Here is a 17,319-nt window from a genome sequence, read left to right as displayed (position 1 = left end):
CCCTGTCAGGCTAGAAACACTACCAATTCTGAAGCTCCCTCTGCCGCTAACAAGTGCTCCCTCTACTGACCTCTGCGCTGCTGCAACAACTCCCTGCATCTCACATAGTTGCACCCGTCTTTGTGCCATCCTGCACCGTTGCAACACTCTCGTGCCTCTCGCACTGTTGCAGCCTGCTAGCCATGCACATCTTGAGTGCTCCATGGTGTAGATGTCCCATTCTCCTATGCCATAACTCATTAAGTTCCTTCCCACTGCTACTGTCACTGCCTATTAGTGCCAATGGAGAATCAATCTGTAATCGGTACAATCTGTTACTTCGAACTCCAATTTGTCTTACCTTTTTCCAGCTTGGGTGTTTGACATACACTTTCTTCCCTACAAAGTGAATATCATACCCCTTATCCTGTAACTGGGATACTGAAATCAAGTTCATACCCAATCCTGGCACATGTAATACATCTGTAGTGCTGATGCTTGCTCCTGTCTCCTTCTGAAAATCTATGGTACCTATCCCTACTAGAGTACATTTCCTCCTGTTTCCCATAGTAATCTCGAAGTCCATCTGCTCCGTGTAGCTAGAGAAACATTCTCTAGCCCCTGTCATGTGAGCTGGTGCTCCACTGTCTATATACCAAACATCTTGTGAAGCTGATCCTGATAAGCAAGCAAAGTCGTCCTCCAATTTGGAAGACAAATCTGAAGTCTCATGAATGTTACTTCTGTCCATGGTTATGCTGAAGAATTTATAGTGTGCTATTCCTCTTTCACTCGACACTGGCTCTGCACTAGAAATCTGCTGCAAAACCTTTTGCGTCTTGCTAGAGATCTGCCCAACGAAATAACTAAGCTGCTCCCTCTGCCTCTGAAATCACTCGAACTGGAAGGATCGAATTTTTCTTCCCCTTTTCTTAGAAAACTCGAACTTCCTCAACCAACTCGGCCTCCTGGCAAAAACACTGTGTTGTCCTTGGGAATTTCGGCTTGCTACCGTTGCTGAGCAATGAAATTCCTCTCCTTCGTTTCTGGGCTCTCCAACTGATCAACTGTGCTATGATACCATGTGAAATTTTTATCTATTGCAGTAATTGGAAATTATTCATCTAACTGTAAATTTAATTATGTAGTTTATTTGCTACGACAAACTTCACAACTACAATTTTCACCATAAAAATACCGTGGAAAATAAAAACACTGAAAACTGAGAAATTCTAGCATACACACAAGAATTTTGACACTGTTATTTTTTGGATAACTGTCCCCAGAAAAACCCAATGCGGGAAAACCGGTGTAGTAGATGAGGGTTTTATTATTATTCTTCAACAACAATTATGAGTACTATAATTTAGATGCCCAACTGACAATCTAATCTGAGGAAAATACTGACAAAATTATTGTGAGAATTTTGTTTCACCCCACAACTAATTTCTACCTCAGAAATTACCTCCTTAGCCTCTGCACTGAGCCTCTTGTGTCACCCTCTGCGCAAAGCTTATGCTGACTTTGTGAGAATTTCGGCCTTCCTTTTTTTGCCTCTTTCGGTGACAGGAAACCTTCCTCCCAGAACGCTGCTAGTCTCCTCTTCCACTTGCTACTCACCCTTTGGTTTTATCTTCTTTGCTGAATTACTGCTGCTGAGAAAATCGAACTGCCTGGGCAATTGAGTATCTGCACTAGTGACTTCTCCATCACCACATCGACCTCCTCTTATAATCCATTCTTGGAGCACCAACGACTAAGATTAAAACTTAATCAATGGATAGGATCATCTCTGGATTGATCTATGTGAGTTTCTAGATGGTTCTCACCTTATCTCAATTAATACTGATTAATTAACTATATTTCCTAAGTTTAGACTTAGGAAATATTTAAAAATAGTTAATAATCTAATTGAGACACCTCTAGACGGAATTTCTAGAAACGATTTCTGGGTTATGGAGATCTCATGTATTCTAGCCTCTTTGCCAAATTTCGTGGCTAGAACACATCCGATGTTACAAAAACTAACAATCTATCCCTTTGTACTCTGTAATCTTATTTTATGTTGTGACTCCATGGCTGAATTGAGCTTTAAGGTTATCAACATTAGTGGATATGGGCATTAGTGTCTTTCGATATTTAACAATTATTTTCCAACTTTTTTCCTTTTGCAAGATTTTTTAATCCATTATGGCTACTATCCGGAGGCGGTCAGACTTTATACCCACACTCTCCACTCTCCTCCTAAGTCGGATCTTGTTCAGTGGATTACCTACTTTATAGTGTTCCATCAGCTAGGGGCACTAAGAGATAGGCTGATGAAAACATTGCTTCTAGCTCCAGATCAGTGCGGACCAGAGGGATCACTCCCCCTCCCCAGAGACCTCAAAGATGTCTCCAGACCAAATCCCTTACCAGTAGGCAGATAAGATCACCTAGACATCAGCAGCAAGTTATAGCGGCTGCGCAGCAGCACAGTAGAGGCTTCAAATCTTCCCCTAGCTCTTCTTCAGGGCATCATCCTATCTTGAGTTTCCTTCATTCGGCCTCTAATGTTTGGAGAGGTAGATCTAGTGTATCATGACCCAGTCCCTAGATCCTTTCCCTCTGCACATCTCCCTCCTATTGTGGCTGCCTACACTTGAATCTGAGGGTTTTCTCGTGTTTTTGCTTATAGATTTCATGTTTCTACATTACTTTCTTTTCTTTATATAGGAGACTTTTTATTACTCCTCCTTTGTATTGACATCATTGTACTTAGCAGTCCCATTGACCTACTTGTGTGGTCATTTATTCGACATTAACATAATTTTCTTATCTTATGTTATCTTATCAGTGCCTTTAGTCCTCTAGTTCAGCCATGTCTGGATTGACAGTTTTTGTTAGTGAGCAGTTCTCCACATTTATTACAGAAGTACAAGTGAGATCACCTGAGTTAGCATCGATGTAAGTTTACGCAAGCACCTAAGTTATGTGATAATTGAATCCAATATTATGTATGCTTTGGGTAGTCCTGCTTCTAGTAAATACTGTATTGCCAGCCAATCCTCTTCCCATTTGGGCCTTTCTCCAATGGATAGCACTGTATAATCAATCATACCCCAACACCATAAGACAACGCCTTTCTTCGTGGCTCCCATATCATTCCACCTTTTCACTTTATAGCACAGTGCACAAGACTATACTTTGGTCCGTCAAAGCTCCTTGCTTGGATGGCAAGCAATAGGGTTATCCTCATAACACACCTTTCTTCCTAGTTGGATTTCCTTGACAAAGGTGAAGCATAGGAAATGAATCAAATAGAGGCAGTTGCCTATCTGATCGCAATGGAAATATCGGGATATATTATTGCACCCTCTTGATTAGTGAGAAACCATGTAACCTACTATGACCCATGTCTTACAGTGTTTTCCTACCTGTATGAGTGGCAGAAAATTGCAGTTGGATCTGCTTGTGACCATTATAACTTGTATGGATATTATTATTTGGGTTTGCTTTCTTCCTGGGCAATATGTAATTATAACTGATGCATAACTTTGACAGATCTTGATTTTTATGTCTATATTCTTGTTTTGGTACTTTTTGGTTCTCTTATATTTAGGGCCACCTCTCATAGTTGTTTCATGCTCTGCCTGTTTTTGCATGGGTGTGTTTTAGCTTCCATATTTATATAGCTTTCATACTTGCTGATATTTATCGTGCAGAACTCATTCATTCATAGTTGTTTCATGCTCTGCCTGTTTTTGCATGGGTTTGTTTTAGCTTCCATCTTTATATAGCTTTCATACTTGCTGATATTTATCATGCAGAACTCATTCATTGGCTATGATGTTCTCAACAAACTTGCAATTCCCCAGCCTAAACAATACTTACAGGTAAGAATTCTTTATTATAATTTTTCTTTGATCAATGCAATTGTTGGCTACTTTGAAGATATCAGTGAGGAAGCTGGAGTATCATCAGACAGTAATCTAAATGGCGCGCCTCTTTTTTCTTGGATCTTAGTCCAAATATACAGAAGGTATATCTCTGGAGAAAATTTTCGTGCATCCTTCAATGGTTGGCATGTTGGATGCTTCTGCAGAGGATGCTATTGAACATGGTGGATGGTAAGGGCCAGAACATGTAACACTTTATAGCATTTTCTAATACCTATTTAAATGCATATGATCTTTTAATATCTATTTTTATTTTCTTGTTGAAAGTTGAAACTTAAAGTGCTTAATTCAATTAATCTTTGTTGTACTGATGGAACAGTTTTTCACATACATTTGTAGTTTAATATTGTTTTTGTTTCTTACAAAATTGTATGCATATGTCTGGCATTATTATAATGTTATTTATGATGCATCAGCCCTATTTTAAGGGGGCGTTGCATGGAGAAGCCTCTAGAATGGCACAGATGTTAAGGAAAAGCAATATTTCAGTGGAGCATTCAGTATTGGAGGGTGACAGTTGGATGGTTTGATTATCTCAAGGTCAAAATGAAGGCTTGCTTAGTGGAGCATCCCACATCTAGGAAATTCTAGAGTACTCATTTAGATTTTATTCCATATAAAGTGTAAATCAAGCCTATAAAAGGATGCCTCCTCTCCATTGGCAAGAGTTCATTGTTGAGAAATTGCGTAGACACTTGTATTTGGGGCTGAAGATAAAATTGCAGGTTTGAAGCTTGATTCTGGAAAAATATTCAGGGCTGATTTGCACCCAAGGTCATTATCATTTCGTTTCAGATTTAGTCCTTCTTGGCTGGGCATCATCATATTGTACTGTTATAGTGGGCTAATGCTAGTTGTTGAGGGGCTGAAAGAGAGGCACATTGAACTTCTTCCCGGCTGTTTATGTTATCAGATTTCAAAAGTATTATTCAAGGCTGGTTATTCAATAGAAAGCTGTTTTCTTTTGCTGCCTATGCCTACATTGATATCTTAAGATTCACTTGGATGATTGATGATTGTATTGGTGTATCTATTGAGCATCTTTGTTTGGCTGTAAAGCAATTTCCGGATATGTTAGACCGGTAGATAGGATAAAATAAGACAAGATAAATGTATTAATGTCCAACAAATGACTACTGAAGTAGGTCAATGGGACTGTTTTAGGTACGATGATGTCCATACAAAGTGGGACCTCCAAAGTGACTCCTATATAAAAGAAAGAGACTGGAAATAAAATAGCAATCAAATCTGAAAACCTAGAAGGTCAACTCCAGAGAGTGGAGAGGCTATCCAGGAGAAAGATGTAAAAGATGATAGGCTCTTCAGCTTATGACTCAAACAGTAAGAGACTATCTTGGTCCACTGGAGCCATTTCTCATGGCATTCAAAACTGAATAGAGAAAACTCAAAATAGATGCTTGTCCAGAAGAAGAGTTGGGCAGGTGCCTGGGAGGAAGGGCCCATCACTTTTGTCTAGAAGATATCATCTGGCAACTGTACTCTCTGCTAGTGTGAGGTTTGTTTTGGCAGCACTGCTAGGGTTACCTTCATGCTTCCAGCTCCATGACTTTCCTTGCATGCTCATGACCATCCTCACATGAGTCATGACTTTCCTTGTGTAGCCATATCTGTCCTCGTATGTGCCGCGACTTCTTTGTACTTGGCCAAGATTTGTCTTGCATTGTGCATGAATGTTCTTGCATGCAACATGACTTTTCTATCATGATCCATGCTTGTCCTTGCAGGATCTACGACATTCCTTGGAACACCATGAATGTTCTCTCATGTTCCGTGACTGTCCTTGCATGGTTTGAAAACTCTTCTATCTCGTTAGAACTTGAAGATTCGAACTTCCATTGGGCAGATGACAATCCTCTGCAGTCCCCCTCTGAAGCTAGACTCCCTCTGAGTCTACACAACCTTCATTGGATCACTTTGCTTCCTGTGCATACTCTGATCCACGTGCTTCTTCAAAGTATCTCTGATAGCATGTTGAATTTTTCCTAGGCCCTAGACCTGGTTTGAGGCTAATCACGCACACGAACACACTAGGAGCCCTCAACTGTAACATGCTAGGGCAATTCTGCCCTAGGGTTTTACTGTAGCAGCAATCCTTCCTTTCTAATTGCAGTAATAATATTTAATACAATTTACAAACAACTTAATGTTTGCCCAAAAAAACAGTGTAATACACTTGACAGAATATAACAATACAAAGTTCAGTCCATCACTATCTATAATAATAGAGTTCGAATCTTAGCAATGCACAGGTTCAACAATTGAAATACAGAATTCAATCTACCATAGTTCCACGATTTTCAACCAAATATATTAATGTACCATTAGAATATGCACGATCCAATAGTAGACTTGGTTTAATCTTGATGATCAAACCAACGTGAATTTGTGCAATTGACTCCTTGCAATGCTTCTCGAACTCCTTTGTGACAGGGCGCGAACCTTAAAAGACCTTGAATTTGCACAAAGAGGCGTTCTAGTCTGCATGCGATGGACTTTTCACCTTATACAGACTCCTTTAACTTCGCTTTTACTCTCAGACTGTGTAGAATGGCATTTGATCAATTGTTGACTTGCTTACCTCCTGTTTCGATCTTAGTCAATTACGATCTTTGTACTTTTTGCTGCCCTAATCTGGATGCTCCCTGAAACAAGCGAGGGTTAGACAGAGTTGGGTATATCTTTTCTAATGCATTGCTTGTGTTCAGGCTAGCTCTTCGGCAGATCCTAACCAAAGTCACAGTGAACAAAAAATTGCGATCTAGTTTGAACAATTAGATAAGACGTCTACGTGCCCAAGTCACAAAACAAATGATCCTTTCACTGTCTCGATAGATTCTTTGTGCTCAAGACTAAGAGATTAAACCCAACAGAAAACTCGTTGTCTCCAAATAATGGTCCTTTGTCCAAAACAAAGAAACCTTGCCTAATAGACTCATTGTTGTAGATAATAGTCCTATGCCCAAATAGAGAGAGATAAAATGGAATGATGTCAACTCGGGTGGAATCTTTCACCATCGAAATTGACAAGAGAAAAGGCGTTCTAAAAGCCTTAGAGATATTGCTCAATAAACAAATGAAATGATTGACATTGATGCTCCAAAATGAATTCAACCCTCTTTTATTTGTAGGTTTCCTTGCGGGGTTTCATCTTCTTAATTGGTTGAGTGAATCTTACTCAAAGCCCCAATTCTGGGTTTCTCCGCTCAACTGCCCCAAAACTTGCCCAGCAATGGGTATTTTGGGGTTTCTCACCTTTTTAGGTGGACTATAGCCTACGAGGATGGATAGGCTAATGAGTTGTTAAAATTGGAAACTAGGGCCAAACTCCATGTGGGTATACTTATTAAGTTATTCATGGCAACTGATATTTTTCTTGGATTCCTCTCGTTGAGAGGTGTAGGATTGATCTAAAGATCATACGATTTCGATAAGTATTCATGGAGATATGTATTTATTTGTGTTATGGGACAATTTGTCAAGGTCAGCTAGCGACCAAATTGGCCACACTTGTGCTAGTCATTTCCACACACACTCTTCTTGTGATCTCTTCCTCTCCACTTGTCTTTGGGTTTTGGTGGGAGGAGAGATCCTAAGAGACAATGCTGCCCTAATGGAGAAGGCTCTATGCTATCATGGAGAAGGATAAATGCTGGGATGAAGCAAGCCCTATCTGCTGGCCTAATGATGCCCTAAACACAGTCATGAAGGCAGAATGCCCTAGCCGCAGGTCTAAAGGGAGTTTATGCAACCGAGGAGATGCCCTAGACCTAGTTGTTGTCATGGATAAGAAGGAGCTACGCTGCCTAATGAAGTTGCTACCTAAACGCAGTCATGAAACAAGGGTTATAACGCTGTTATGCCCTAAACGCAGAGAGACCTAAACTCTGTCCTAGAAGAATCTTAGTTGCAGCCTATCGTTGTCATGGATGTCCCTATGGAGATGACCTTAAGGCCTAAACGCAGTCATGATGAAGCTGCCCTAAACGCAGTTATGGTGAAGACCTAAACGCTGTCCATAAAAGATCTACATGCTGGTCTAAAAGAGACCTCACAACAGTTCTGTGTATGTCTGAATGCACTCTACATGCTGGCTATATTTCACAACAAAAGAAGGGCTCCATGCTGCCCTAACCAAGGAGATCTATTCCGCAGTTTGAAGAGGCTTTCATCTAGCCCTATCTGCAATAAAGGAGGTCCACTCTTAGTTGAATATACGCAGCCCTAGCTGCACTAACCACATGCCTTATCTATGGCTATTGTACAACCCTCACTCTCAGTCCAAACAAGGTGACTACAACACTGTCATATTTGGCCCATCCGTTGTAAGGAACAACACCTAACCTCATCAAGTGAAAGGTCACTTGGTCATAGTAAAGGAGGTTTCAACGTTGAAGTGACCTGAGGCCTCAAGATGCTGTTAAGGGGTTCTAAGTTCACAATAGATGACAATGTTGTACCAAGGTAATGAATAAGCTTGTTCCAAGATTTATCTAGACCTGTTGAAAGAATTTACAAGTTACAACTTGTTGCTTTGCTAGGCTCCAAGCCATAGCAAGCAGCTAAGGCTATCTTGAGGTCACAATGCAGCGTGTATTATATAATGGTGCAACATAGTGCACAGTGATGGGCACAACAATGAATGGTGCAACATAGTGCACAGTGACAGTGGTGCAACACAGTGATGCATAGTGCAGCATGATGAATAGTGCAACATGATGATGAAGAGTAACATGTTGGGTACAACATGATGAGGTACAACTCAGTGATGGTGCAACATGGTGCAACACAGTGATGATGGACATGGTGATGGTGTAGCATGGTGCAACACAGTGATGATGGACATGGTGATGGTGCAACACAGTGATGATGGACATGGTGATGTTGTAGCATGGTGCAACACAGTGATGATGGACATGGTATGATGGTGCAGCACAGTGATAGGTACAGCAAGGTGATGGAATTACTTGAGTCCAGATCAGGTACCTCATGTGACATCTTCTTAGAGAAGATCTCTGCTCTTATTTTGATAAGTCAAAATGTTGACTTCTAATGTATATGTACTATCTCTCTCTCTGCTGAACTATTGAAGAACATATAAGAAGAATTGATCAAGGGTTTCCCCACATTGGGGTTTGTCCTTGGTTGGCGCCACATCTTGTGTCCTCTTGTCTTGGTTTGTCTTTTGCGCTTTATGTTCTATCTGCATTTTACTATCATGCTATATGTAATTGCTAATCTGGAATTAATATTGAGCTAAATGGAAAAAATTGAAGTAAATTGCTCTAAGCATAGAACATAACTAAAATTAACATGAGTCCCATTTGTCCTTAGTTCATAGAGGACATTACAGTTCCCCCTGCCCGAAATTGCTTGCCCTCAAGAAATTGCAAGTTCAGGTGCTACAAAATTCATTCTCCTTTCCGTGTTGCATCTAGTAAATTCTTCCATCTGATGAGGTATTCCGTAATTACTCTTCCCTTTAACTTCTTACAACCATGATTGTTTCCGGAATCAGTTCCAATTGCCCTTCATCTAATGGTGGCAACTTGCTGACCCACAACCTTCTTGAGGCATGACACATGAAATACATTTTGGATTCTGGTGTTACTCAGTAGCTCCAATTCATATGCCACTTCGCCAATTCTATGAAGAACTGTATAAGGCCTGTAAAACCTAGGCTTCAATTTTTTTGCTTTGCTCTTCTTGAGTGTAGACTGTCTATAGGGCTGCAATTTCAAGAAAACAAGATATCCTACCTTAAAATTGCATTCTGTTCGATGCTGGTGTGCATACAACTTTTGCCGATTCTAAGCAACTTGCATATTCTCCTTGAGTACCTTGAGGATGTCCTGACTCTTTTGTATCCGCCTTTGTCAAGGGGTGCCTTGCTGTCTCTAAAATTTTTGTCGATGAAGGACGGTGCATCATATCCATACAAAGCTCTGAAGGGTGTCATCCCAATGGATAAGTGGTAGGTGGTGTTGTAGCAATGCTCCTCAAGGCACAACCACTTAATCCATGCCTTCCGTTGACCTGTCACATAGTTGTGTAAATACCCCTCAATCCACTTATTCACAATTTTTATCTGACTGTTAGTTTGAAGATGATAGCTAGTGCTAGTGGTCAATTTAGTTCCCACTAGATTGAAAACCTCCTGCCAAAATGCACCCATAAATTTACTATCACGATTGCTAACTGTATTCTTTGGAAGCCCATCCAATCTGAAGACCTTTTTGAAAAACAATTTTGTCACTTGTTTGCCGAGTAATCTACTGAGATGGCAAAGAAGTGTGCGGATTTAGTCAACTTATTTGTTGACCATGTACATGTCAACAGTCCAAGAAGCAGAGTATACATCAGTGGAATAATTTTTTTTTGTCAATATCATCATTGTCATCCCAAATTCTGCCTTTGTAATGTAAAAATGATTCTAGTATGACTATTAAGCCATGTAACAACACGTAGGTAAGCCTATGATTCTTCTCAAAGGGTTTCACTCTAGGGACTTTTCTAACCCCACCAAATTATCTGTGCTTGTAAACACGGATAATCGGCAGAGTTTTTCTCATAGATATACACCAAAGCTAGGGCGGAGCTCATTGAGAAGGTCTTAGGTGAGTCCTAGTGTTATAGAGTCTATGTATTTTTATCATAATAGATCACATGTCTTAAGTCGTAGAATTTGGTTGAGTCTTAAGAGTTTGAGTCTATGTATTTCCCCTTCTAAGTGTTGAATTTGTAATATCTTAATGTAAAAGTGTTATCTAGTAATATTTTTGGTGAATGGTTCCTCATAATTAGAACACCATTACCAAAATATTTTTAGATACACTTAGAGGGTGTAAAAAATATTTAATCCCCTCTTGAGTTTGATAATTAAATATCTGACCAAAAAAAATTAGCCAGAGAGTATCAAAAATAAAATGAAGGGAAAATTAATTACCTCTAAGTGGAAAATTCATGAAGAAATTATTTGAGGCTATTTTCAAAGGAAAATATTAAAGTAAAAAATAAAAGCCTGATTTCCAAGGCGAAAGTTATGTCATAGGGTTTGCCGAATTTGAAACTTCAGGTTCAAAATTTGGCGAACCCCAAGTTAAAAATTGAATTCGTTGGGGTTCTGACCATGAAATTCGTGAACCACATTAGTAGATTGCGTTGACTTTAGCCATTCTCTGTTGCAGGTACTACGCATGCTTGCTCCAATAACATGTCAGTGGTATATGTATTTCTTTCCACCCAATAGACAATGTGTATTCATTTTCGTCGGTAGCGGCAAGCTATGGTGGCCATAATTTCCAGCAACGACAAGGTATGGTTACCTCGAAGATGCCAACAATGTGGTAGCCATATTTCTTTACTAGCTAGCGGGAGTCATGTGGTGGCTCGACAATATTTCCTTACGAGAAGGTGGAAATTGTGTGACGACTCTTTTAATCCCAATGGCACATGTCACATCATAGTCACGTGGATTTGAGCGAAGCTGGGTTTTTATAGTCCAGAGTTGCTACCATCTCATTTGTAGTTGTTGTCATGGCCGCATTGGTGCTCATCACTAATCTCAAGATAGAATGAGAATGGATTCATGTTTCACTTACGATGGCTAGAGTGATGTAGAGTTGTTTCTATATATTTATTAATGTGAGAATGTATATAATTTATAGAATGCATTATTTTATAAGTAAAAAGTATGCATTGTGTAATACATCACATTATTTTAAAAAGTATGTAACATATATGTTATTAAGAATGTTTTATATAATATAATATTTAATAAATTATTAAATATGCTTTAATTCTTATAAGATATTTTATATTTAATTATTTTCAATATTAATATATATATATATATATCTATATATATATATCTATATCTATATATATATATGATTATTTTAATATATTATAAAATGTGATTTATATAGTGAAAAATATGTATAAGGACGAACTTAATGGCAAACGCTAGTCGAACTTCATTAGGAAATTTGAATTCGAATTGAATTTTATTGTTGTCGATTTTGAATTTGAACTTGAACCATGTGACATTGGGAAGAAGGAACCAATCCATAAATTCATTGGGCCAAAGAAGACTATTTCCCAGCAAATCAAAATTTTGGAACTGGGAGTTGAATATTTTGCACAAGTAACGATAATTCTATTTTTTGAAGGTCCTCCGATGGTCCATAAGTCAAATTTTGACTCTCCAACATAGTGAAGAAGGAACATCGATTTTTTTTGGAGATTTGTGCCGACTAAGCAAGGGTTTGATTATTTTAAACAAGGATCAAGCCATGAATCGATGCCTACTAGTCGTTATTTCCACTTGAAAGCATTGATCCCTCTCATTTTTCTATATATAGAAGCTTTCAAGCTCCTCATTGTAACCAAAACTTAACCAAGCTTGATGTACTGAGCTGAGCTCTGCTAGATATTTTTCTGCATTAATAAAAGTCTTTGGGGTTTCAATTCAAGGTGTCTCTCTCTTGATGATTCATGTTATGTGTTGAATAATTTTTATGCTCTAATTGTGTTTATTGCTGAAGATTATTGTTCCATAGCTAGTGATTGGATTATCTATTAGCACAGGTATCTTGCTTTAGGTATTGGGCTAGAATAAACACGTTGAAGCTGGTAGATCTAGCAGGTATCTCTAGATCTCTAGTCTATTTGTGTGAATCGAACCCCTTTGGAACTAATAGTCTATCTTTTGTGTAGAGATATTTAGGTATTCAGCGCTTGGGCATTGCTCAAGTTCATGCACTTTGAGGTGACCACACCTTGTTTGGACTTTGAGCTTATCGAACGATTTTTGGGTGCAGGGTTCTGTCTAGTACATTAAAATAAAAGATATTTATCTTCCTTATTTTCAAAATCTACTTGGGCTATAAATGATTCTTTTGTAAATTAGAGCTAATATTTCTCTTGTAGATAATTTGTAAATGATTTTGTAAATAATTTTCCTAACCCTTGTATATTATTTTTCCTTTGTGAATAATATTTTTGGGGTTTTTATTTTGGAATTTTCTAGTTCTTTTGGCTTCGCTCTATTTATTTGTTTTGTAGGTGTAAAATAATCAAATTCTTTAAAGAAAAATTGAAGTGCGAAGATCTTAGACCATACCTAGCTTAGACAACTAGGTTTAGGGCAGTATCCAACATTTGGAGTGGTTGTCCATCCTAAAGAAGGAGGTCGTTCAGCCAAGGAGGCTTGATTTGGGGTCTAGAAACCCTAAGCTACAATACCGAAGTGCCAAATTTGCAACGTCTAGCTTTCTTGAGGAAGCCACTAGCCTTAGAGGGCTAATTCACTACAAAAACTGGGGTTTGCACAAGTTTTTTCTCATCTGAGGATTTCTTTGTAGGGTCATAATCATTTTTTGAGCCTCCATTTAACATTTTATAGCTTGTTTGGCCTAGCCGCAGGGGTTTGAGGGCTTGTAGCCCTAACTACAGGGGTTTGACGGCTTGTAGCCCTAGCTGCAACCTCATTTCAACCTCCAAGAGCTGGCCGCAAACCTATTTTGGCCTAATAGGCCTAGCTGCAGCGCTAGAGGGGCCTAACATCTTAATTACATGTGGTTTGACACTAATATTTGTGATTGCAGGTCTAAATATTATTTTTGGCAAGGGTTTTGACGGTTTTCATTGTTAGATTGACATTGTATCTTTTTGATCTCATTTGGGCTTGAAAGTTGTGAATTTGTGGAATAATATTGGTTTTGCAGGCATTATCCATTGAAGAAGGGTTTCAAGAACTTAAGATTAATTTGTTTCATCATCCAAGTTCTTTGAGGCCTAGCTGTTAGCCTTAAGGCCACTTCTAGGTCTGGCTGCAAGCACTGGAGGGCGTAAATTTGCCCTAGTTGTGGGGTTTCGAGAGTTCCTTTGGTTTTCAGTCTAATCATTGGTGGTTGCTGTTGAAATTTCCAAGTCTATCCATTAGAAATTTAATCTGTATTCTTCTGGTTTATTTCTTCTACTTGTTAAATTCGAACAAGTTATTTAAGACAGCGAAATAAACACAATACAGTCTCAACACCTACAGGTCATCAACTGAAAGAAAACAAACACACAAGTGACACCATTATTTTTGGACAAATGTCCCCAAAAAAACCTAATGCGAGAAAACCAGTGCAACTATTCTGAGGGTATATCATTATGCAGTATTTCCTTGAGTACAATTGGGTGCCAAACTAGCTCACTTGACAAAGAAAAATAACTGGCAGCAATACCTCTCTATTCGGAAATAGGTATTCAAAAACCCTATCCCACGAAACCCTCTCCAACGACTCTGAAGCACTGAGTTGGCCCTTCTGGCCTCTGCGTCAGCCCCAAACCCCTCTGCGTCAACCCTTTGAGGCACTGCGCAACGTTTGAGACCGTTTGCGTCACTCCAGCTACTCTCTGCGTGGATGACATAGTCTCTCTGGGCTCTGCGCTTTCTCTGCTAAGCTTTGCATGGCCTACTCTGGCTGTTGCTTCTCGCTCTTTGTCTCTACGGTGGTCTCTCGGCACTGCCTCTACCTCTTTGTCCAATACTCACTGCCCCTTGTTGCTGATCACTGATTCGACTTTACTTAGCAACCCCGCTCTAGCAAATTGAATGACTGATCACTCTGGTGTATTTTCCAATTGACCCTCAAGCCTCCTCTTATACTTTTCTCGTTGGTCCTTCAATGGCCAAGATTACATCTCTAATCAATGGCTAAGATTAGATTTGGCTTGATCCTTGACTTTTGGAACCTTCTAACCTAGTTTTATATTAATACCCATTAATATTTTATTTTTCCTAAGTTTAGACTTAGGAACTACATTAAAAATATTAATTATTTTAATATCTCCCAAACTGGGTATAATCTGTCCGAACCATTTTTGGGTTTTGGAGATTTCATGTGCTAAAGCCTCTCCACCAATTTTCATGGCTAGAGCACATCCGATGCTACCCCAAATCAACTGTTGCAAGTGTTGGAAGTCTTACACCACTCTTTCAAAGGCAAAATTAGCTTCTTTTGTGCCCCAACAAGACAAATTTGCCATTGAAGCTAGGCTAGGCTGCTAGGCCAAAAGGGTTTGATCCTCTCTCCTTTCCTCCCTTTCGTTGACTGTCATAAATAACCAGATCTGAAGATCAATCTAAACAGTGGCAGAATCAAGTATGAAACACCTCCAAATAAGCCTAATAACTCTAGGAAGTAACACACATCAACTAAAGGCTTAAATATCTTGTTTTCGTAAGCTTCTCATTCAAGTTTTGGGACTGATTTCATGATGAAAGCAATCTGACCTAATTTGTTTAAGTCTAAGTGATAACATTGTATTGAATGTATGAGTCTTGCATCTTGAGGATAACTAATTAATTCATTAACTTGTCTCTTGCATTCTTGAATTTTCATTGCTAAGATAGTACCATTGCTCCTTTGCACTTTGCATCATTGCATGAGCATCTTATTAGTAGTTGAATGCATTTGTTAGTCTTCTATTGCATTGCATATCACTGTTAGCAATCTCATTTTTCCTTATACTTGTTGGTTACATTGCAAATCTTTTCTTGTGCTTTTTTTATTGTGCCTAATTGTTAAGTAACATTAACATAAGAGGACTTGATAAGATCTAATTGACACTTTAATAAGTTCTAATAAGCATCTGGATAATTGGTATTTTTAATCTTGTTTCATTGGGATAATCTCTAAAGTATTCTCTAAAAGTATTTCATTAATTACTCATGTCATCTTGTGTTGAATATTATGGTAAGCATCTCAATCTCAAGTGTTATAATCTTTGATTGGAGCATTTAACATATTTAATAATCTCATTGAAGCAATCATTCATATCTTGCATCTTCATTCTAGGTTTGAAGTGCATCTCTAAAATATACCTCCAAGCATAAGCTCGGTTGTAAGAAAGATAGGACCAACTTCCTCACACAATTTGAGAAGTCTAGACCTTCATTCGCAGTTAACATAGGTGACCTTGCAGTTCTATTGTGGGAAATCCCTTGTAGGAATGGAGACACCTAGGTGGTTAGAACCCCACAAGAGGTATTGTTAATGAGACCTTAGCTTCCTTCCTTTGGGCTTCTCTATGCAACTTGTGTTTGAGACTAGTTTCAAAAGGATTGAGAGGAAAGACACACCTAGACTAGGCATCTAATTAAAATTAACCGAGATCTTGCATCACACATTAGAACTAGGCCCTGCACTTCATTTAGGATAGAATTTGCATCTCGCAACACAATTCATCTGGTAACTTGGAGGATTAATCTATATTGTGAAAGTAATTGATTTAAAGGCACTGGTCTCTTACTTATATCTTAGGAAATCTAATCTCATTGTACTTACAAATTTCACTTGCTACTTAATTTTAAACGAAGTTGCTAGGCCATTTAGTTGTGTCTCCTGGACTTGTTGGTTCCCAACAAGTTTCTCATCACCTCATTCATAGGGACTACCCCTCTTAGCCCACATTTAGGAGACAACATAAACGAAGAGGGTAGGGATCAGAGTGACAACCCCCGCCTTGAGCATTGTCGCAATTCTGTGTACAATTTGAGCGACAACTCTTTCTACCACCGTGTAGGTGCAGTCCTTACCTTGTGCTTTGGGTAACCCTATGATGAAATCCATCGAAATGCTCTCCCATTTCTATTATGGAATTGGTAGAGGTTGGAGAAGACCTGTAAGATGTGTATGATCGACCTTATTCTGTTGACATGTCATACATTCGTTGATGTATTTCATCACAGCTTCCTTGAGCCCTTTCCATGAGAATCATTCCTGAATTTGTCGGTATGTCTTGAAGAATTCTTGATGCCCAACTAAAGGAATATCATGTGTAACCTTCAAAATTTTCTCCTGAGTGTAGATTTAGGAACTAAGTATATCTTGTCTTTATAATAAATGACTCCACCAACTATTTTGTACGTGTCATCTTGGATTATATTGTCAATTAATGCGCAAACGAACTAGTTCTTGGCATACTCCGCGGAAAGATGTTCCTTCCAATCTTCTGTGAGTTCCAGGAGGGGGCATGTTGTTCGTTTCCTAGAAAGTGCATCGGCCACAACGTTCTTCTTCCCCTTCACATATTCAATGACAAAATCGCAAGGTTGGATTTTGCTTACCTATTTTTGCTATCATTCGTTCAGGTCCTTCTATCCCAAGAAATGGCGCAGGTTGTTGTGGTCTGTCCTAACTACAAACCTATTGCTCACTAGATATTGTCTGAACTTTGCCTATATGTGCATGATAGCTAACATCTCCTTGTCATATATGGAGTAAAGTCTTTCTGAATCTTCTAGCTTCTGACTTTCAAATGCGATAGGATGGTCTTTTTGCCTTAGAACAACTTCTGTTCCCTCTTCCGATGCATCACATTTCTAATA

General features: G+C 38.8%; 1 protein-coding gene across 1 annotated transcript in view; it reads left to right on the top strand.

Annotated features, from left to right (window-relative positions):
* LOC149189565 (E3 UFM1-protein ligase-like protein) overlaps positions 1 to 17,319 on the top strand; it is a 331,641-nt gene that overhangs the window by 114,715 nt on the left and 199,607 nt on the right. Inside the window, exons 5-6 of the mRNA XM_089411846.1 lie at positions 3,789 to 3,854; positions 3,985 to 4,088. Coding sequence (XP_089267972.1) covers positions 3,789 to 3,854; positions 3,985 to 4,088 — 170 coding nt within the window. The remainder of the gene's footprint in view (positions 1 to 3,788; positions 3,855 to 3,984; positions 4,089 to 17,319) is intronic.

This window comes from Pinus tabuliformis, chromosome 3_1 (assembly GCF_031772625.1).
Source record: "Pinus tabuliformis cultivar Carrire ecotype Pingquan chromosome 3_1, CPIR1, whole genome shotgun sequence".
NCBI classification, from domain to species: Eukaryota; Viridiplantae; Streptophyta; class Pinopsida; order Pinales; family Pinaceae; genus Pinus; species Pinus tabuliformis.
Note: the sequence above shows the minus strand (reverse complement) of the source record. Positions and strands in the feature narration are given on the sequence as shown.